The following is a 6,055-nucleotide window of genomic DNA, read 5'->3' on the forward strand; positions in this document are numbered from 1 at the left end:
GCAGTTCCTGGTACTGGTCCCTGCTGATAATGGAGTTTTGCCGAGTTCCTTTTCTTATCTTGTACTTACCCTAGCCCCGTGCAATAGTTAACCCCTTAGACTGTCCCTTCTAACTCATCAGGGTGCGACTTACTTTGGCAGAGCGCGATGGTGATGGTTATGGCAGTGAGGAGCAGGAGGCAGGTGCCAGCCACTCGAACCCAAAGGAGAACTTCACAAATGGAATTCAGTGTGTTCTCCTTGCTTGTTCCTGCAGGAAGAAAGGAGAGAGAGGAGAAAGAGGAAATGCTCAGCTCCCAGCTGGGGTTACGGCCAGCTGTGGCAGTGTAATCGGGAGGTGCTGCAGCAAAGGGAGCTGTGTGGCTTTGAGCAAGGCTGGTGGTAGGTGTAGGTGAGGAGAGGGATTCCATAGGCACAGAGAGAGAGGTAGGGACCAGGCATGTCAGCAGGTGACATTCCCAGCCGTGGGCTGCGGCTGTCTGCATTGTGCTGGGAAGCTGAGGGAGGACATGTAGCCAGAAGACTTCTTGTATTCCCTGCTGAGGCTAAAAGCAGTGTTATCTGAAAATGCAATCCCTTGTTTTGGTGTGACCCATCATTTGGCATGCTTGTGACTTCTGGGTCACCGCAAGTGGGAAGAATGGTAGCTTGGATAATGGGATCATGAAATCACTTGTTTTGGAAAAGCCCTTCAAGATCTCCAAGGCCAACCATCATCCTGTCCTTCTCAGTCCCATTAATATCCCACGTCCTTTAGTGCTTAACTCAGTGAAGTCAAATATCTCTGTGGATGGTCACTGCACCATGTTCCTCGTCAGCCCATTACAAAGTGGAGTTAGTTTCCCCCCCTTCATGGGCAGCTCTCTGACACAGATTCAAAGCCTTCCCCTCTCCCCACATCAGTCAGCACAGGCCTTAATTCAGGCTGTTGAGAGCAAAGCAGCAGTGCAGGCAGAGCCCCTGCCTCCCTGCAGGGAGCTGGGTTACCTGGATGCGGGCTGTGCCGGGAGATGTCCTTGCTGGTGAGCTGGCTGCTGTGGGTGGTGGCAGCGGGTGTGGTGGGTGCTGCTGTTGCAGCAGTAGTGACTGGAAGGAGGAATGGATGAATGCAGCAAAATAGAATAAAACCGCCTTCTGGCTCCCCTCCGAGGAATCAGCCAGCGCAGGAGGATCTTTGTAGGGCCCATTTTGAAAGGTGACAGAGTGAAACACTGTCCAACCACGGCAATAGAAGGCTCAGGATTCCTAATTCCTCAGCAGCACACTCAGAGATCTTCCTTATTAGGAACAATGTTTTGAAGGACCCGTGAAAACACACACACACGTTCCCGGGTTTCGGCACCACTTGAAAACACACTCACAGACACACACACAGACACACAATAGCAGCAAGAAAAGCTTTTTTTTTATTCAAAGGTGTAGCACTCCTTTTATAATACTTGTTACCAGCTATTGCCAACTAAAGCTTACTCCGTTAATGCTGATTGGATATTTTTGCTGAGGCATGTAGCAGTGAAGCATGAAGCAGTATTTTCCATCTACTGACATATCAAAAGTTAGCTTATCAGATCATCTTAGTTTGCCATTTTCCCTGCGTCACGGGTACATTCTTTGGTCAACTAGTCCTTGTTCCTTCGGGTAGGGGCCTTTCTCGTTACATCTTGTATCCTCGCAGCCGCCTATTACAACAGACCCGGGAATCTTTTCTTTACTCAGTCCTACTTGCACCTCACATGGGAGTTACTTTTTGAGGTGTTGTATGCATTAGTCACGACATTCCGGATTAATGTGAGTTGAGGAAGGAGAGGGTGGCTGCGGACATTGTTACTCTCCTCCCTCAGAGGCGCTGATGGGATGGGGAGGTGCCGCTGGGCTGTGCGACCACCTCTGTGTTTGGGCAGGGCCGGTAGCGCGAGCGGAGCTGGTGGGCAGGGAGCCTGTATGAGGAGGAGCAGTGCGTGTGTGATGAGACGCGTTGTGCAAAGCAGCAGGGAGATGGGGAGTGTGGGCGATGGGATGGATAGAAAAGGCACGGGCAGGGGTAGTGGGTGTAAGCGAGGTGGGTGAAGGTGTTGCTGACCTGGGAAGAAGGCGGGTTGTCCAGAGCTGAAGTGCAGGGCCTGGTTGCTGTAGTTGACACAGTAATAGGTCCCCTGGTCCTGTTCCCTGAAGGACTTCACCACCAGCCGATAGGTGTTGCCTCTCCATGCTGCCTCAAAGCGCAGGGATGTTGTCTCATCCCCATGGAAGATGTTGGTATACGAACTGTAACTGGAGACAATGAAGTGAAGGTTCCCAACCTTGTCCAGGCGGATCCAGGAGACTGTCCCAGAGGTTGTGCGTCCCCGGCACTCCAGCTCCAGCCGCTTTCCCTCCTGGGGGTGTATGATCTTCTTGTCGAGTAGCCTGACCACCACTGTGTCCCCATTTCCCTGGGTGCTTGTGCAGCCTGTGGGCAGAAGTTGGCCATGTCCCTAACAAGTGCTCAGTGCCCCCTCTCTCCCGTTCCCCATCCCCTCCAGCAACACCTGTCTGAACAGGCTCTGTTCCTGCTGCGTATCGCGCTGCAGTGCCACCGCTCCCACTTCCCTGCACAGTAACTGAGCAGCCCTGAATTGCGTCCTTTGGGTTTGCCCTTGATTTCCCCTGGGTCCGTTTTGCCCAGTGTCTTGGCCGTGGTGCAAGGGGAATGCCTTCCCCCATTGTCCTCCTTCCTCCCGGCCAAGGTGCCCCGTGAGCCCGTTTCCATACTCACAGAGCGTGAGGCTGAGCAGGAGGAGCAGTGCAGGAGACGCGGCCATCGTCCTTGGGGCGGTGCAGCGCAGCACGGGTGATCTTTGTCTCTTAACTTTTTAGGCAGCGTAACTGATAGGAGAGGATGTGATGTCATCAGGACCCTCTTCTGTGAAGATCTAGGGTTTGGTACAGAATGATTTCCGAAGAACTCCAGTCGAGATCCAGAACTGAGGCTGTTCTTTGCTATAGCATTGTTTTAATGGATTTTGCAGCCATGACTTCAGATGAGATTAGACACACAATGCTCCTTCTTGAAATCAGATCAGCCATCGCAGTCTGCTCTCTCTCAGCCATTTGGGGCACTCCCATCACATCCTGACCTGCAAAAAATGGGGACGAGTCCTGTGATGTGGACTCCGGCACGAGGCTGCATTTCTTGACAAAGATTCTGCCACCTTCACTTGCTTGTGCATAAGTGGTTCGGTGCAGAAGTCAAAGCATGCTGTGTTCTTACAGAGCGCACAAGACATGGGGATGTTTTACAGCATCCATTCCTATGCAGTTTTGATTGCCAAGTCCATGTATATGCTGACGTGCATCTGACTTCTCTAGCTCTGTTCTTCTTTGCAATTGTTCTGCAAATGCCGCTTTGTGCAAGGCAGGAGGTCCGTGAAGTGAAACCCATCAACAAAGCCCCCTGTCCCAGTGGCATGCTGATTTTTATCTTGTTTTCAAAGCAGAGTTTTTGTGGTTTTATTCTTCAACCACAAGGTCCTTCACCTTGCAAAACAGATGTGTCAACCTTCAGGGCCTTTGCTGCTGCCTCTAGGTGACCACTCACACGTTGGTAAGTGCTGCGCTTCCTGCAGCTTTGCACATAGAGTGACGACGGTTTCCCTGGGCTGGTGTTCTTTGTGTCTTGTGTTGTTATTTCCTGGCTCTACTGTAATTTGTGATGCGTTGTTGTATTCCTCTTTTGCAAATAACCCCCCTGTTCCTGTATGCCAGTAAGCAGGCCCTGATGCCCGATGGAAGAGCTGTTGTGTGAGAAAAAGGATAAAAATTGTCTGGTTATCCCTGGGCTCATTTCATTGGGCCTCAAAGCATTTTGGTGATTAAGTAAGCAAAGGCAGTGTGAAGCCTTGTAGAATGGGGCAGCTTAGGCTTACTTTGCGGTTTTAAGACTTGTGATGTCAGCATATAGTAGAGTAATTTTATTTTGAAAATGAAATAGAAAATGGACTTTGTTGATTAAATAACATGACAAGAATGTGTGTCTTGAAATCCCATCCAGCAAGTGTGAACAAAGGACTGTTAGACCTCTGTCCAACTCCCATTGAGACACCTATGCTGCTTGTGTGGGCTCCTTCTGTTGTCAGTTTATTCTTCTCCGTCTGAAGAGAATTCATGCTGCCTTTGCAATGGGATCGGGAGCTGTGGGGAGAGCCCGGTTTCACTGCCTGGTGGAGGAACGTGGGTCAGAAGCTGAAGCTCTGGGCATGCCTTGTGGATGGCTGAAATTGTCCCATGTGTTGTGATGTGCTGAAGCAAGCTGCTTCTGCCTTACTACAGCATTGTGACCCAACTAGGACAATTCCTCTTCTGAGTGGTTCAGGATGGTTAGATGAGAACAGAAACTGTTGGCAAATGCATAAGGTTGAATGTTTCTTTGTATTGGGTTCTCACCCTGCCACGGAGCACTGATGCTTACTCACAGCATCTCATCTTCAGAGATGTGTTTGGAGAACCTCTACAAGCTGAGTACGGGAGAGCTCCAGACAAGTGCTGCTTGCCTTTCTTAGTAGGGATGTCTTACTTCCCTCTTCTGCCCTCCTGATAGTGTTATTTTACTCCGGTTCATTCCCAAATTCCAAACAGGAACTCAGATGTTTGCCTTCGAAGTACAGAGGTGTTCCTGCAGCTCACCAATGGAGTTTTTTTCCATATGAGGCCAAGCTTCCAGTGATGCATTCAGAACCTGGGTGCTGGATTCCTTTTCCTCTTCATATTCAGATTTTTATTTCTTGAAGATCTTTGTGAGTCACTCCTACACCAAAGTTACACCTCTCCCCTGCCTCTTCTGATGTGTTTCATTGTGCCATGCAGGATGGGGGCAACACTGCTGAGTCACAGGGGGAGCTTTTGGGAGAGTCTCTCCTTCCTGCTGCCTTTAAGAAACGGTTAATGAATGTATGTCTTTAATGCAAGATGCAAGCTTGTTGTCGTTGGAGGGGGAGCAGTCAGGGGGCTGTGATGGATCCGTTCCCAGCAGAGGCACACTTCATTGGCCAGAGAGGGACCCATGGAAGACTAGCTGTGATGGAGATGTCTGTGTGTGATCACGTGAAGCCACCCAGCTCCTGATCCTCCATCACTTGTCTCCTAAGTATGAATTCAGCTGGGGTAGGATCTTTGTTTCCAGTGTTCTGTGTTTATATATCTGTTAGCACAAAGCAATCCAACCATTCACCTATCACCTATATTTCCACTAAACTACGTCCCTCAGTACAACACCTGAACCTTTCTTTCCAGGGTTGGTGACTCCAGCACCTCGCAGGGCAGCCCGTTCTAGCACCTGACCACTGTCTTGGGTAGAAGTATTTCCTAACACCCAACCTGAATCTTCCCTGGCACAACTTGAGGCCAATCCCTCTAGTACTGGCAACAAATAAGAACAAGTAAGACTGTCCAAGCAGCAAATACTCTATTATGAAAAGCTTCAGACAGATGTAGTACCTCCAGGAACAACTCTAATGTAAAACCTTGACCTGTGGAGGCAATATAGATGAGCAGCATGGGTTACTTTTCTCTGTGCCTCCTGAGGAGATTTCAGTTGGACAAGCTAGGAGAGAGTATCTACCATGGACCTGAGTCAGACATGCATTACTTTGAACATCATTTGGAGTGGGAGTTAAACGTGGAATTTTATTTTTGTAAACATTACTGGGATAGCATGTTACGTTACAAGTCTCTGCCCACTATGTCAGTAATGAATTAAACCAAGCGACACAAAGAAGGAGATAAAAGTTGGATCTAGCTTGTAAGGAAGACTTTGGAATTGTCAGAATAAGGCATTAGAACTGAGTTTTGGATCTGATTGGTTTATTGTTCATCTCATGGAAGGGTCTGCTGTCCAGCACAGCGGTGCCTTTTCCATAGTGGCCCGGAGCTGCCCGTCTTCTTGGGGTCAGCGCTGTCCAGGCGGTGTGGGTGTGTAACAGCGCTGTGGGGCAGGAGCACATGTCAGGCGGCGGGAGGTGTGCAGTGCTGGTGGGCAGGCAGAGGAGGAGCAGGCAAATGGCCGCGCTGCATCAGGGCA

At 49.8% G+C, this 6,055-nt stretch overlaps 2 protein-coding genes and 1 long non-coding RNA gene across 16 annotated transcripts in view; 1 reads left to right on the forward strand and 2 right to left on the reverse strand.

The window, feature by feature from the left end:
* LOC110391224 (T-cell surface glycoprotein CD8 alpha chain-like) overlaps positions 1-3,569 on the reverse strand; it is a 25,780-nt gene extending 22,211 nt beyond the window's left edge. The window contains exons 1-2 of one of the 3 annotated variants that reach the window (XM_021383029.1): positions 2,756-3,559; positions 1,377-2,449 (exon numbers count right to left, since the gene is read on the reverse strand). In XM_021383029.1, coding sequence (XP_021238704.1) covers positions 1,719-2,449; positions 2,756-2,801 — 777 coding nt within the window. In that variant the 5' untranslated portion in view covers positions 2,802-3,559 and the 3' untranslated portion in view covers positions 1,377-1,718. Of the gene's footprint in view, positions 1-1,376; positions 2,450-2,755 lie in introns of those variants that run through there. The other 2 variants (XM_021383031.1, XM_021383030.1) reach the window with 2 other exon arrangements.
* The window catches only part of LOC110391229, a 90,487-nt gene that overhangs the window by 31,058 nt on the left and 53,374 nt on the right, over positions 1-6,055 (forward strand). The gene's annotated exons all lie outside the window — the stretch shown is intronic.
* LOC110391227 (T-cell surface glycoprotein CD8 alpha chain-like) overlaps positions 5,818-6,055 on the reverse strand; it is an 86,744-nt gene continuing 86,506 nt past the window's right edge. Inside the window, exon 6 of the mRNA XM_021383038.1 lies at positions 5,818-6,055. The gene's annotated coding sequence lies outside the window, so the exon portion shown is untranslated.

The sequence above is a fragment of the Numida meleagris genome, unplaced genomic scaffold (assembly GCF_002078875.1).
Source record: "Numida meleagris isolate 19003 breed g44 Domestic line unplaced genomic scaffold, NumMel1.0 unplaced_Scaffold326, whole genome shotgun sequence".
In the NCBI taxonomy this organism is placed as follows: domain Eukaryota; kingdom Metazoa; phylum Chordata; class Aves; order Galliformes; family Numididae; genus Numida; species Numida meleagris.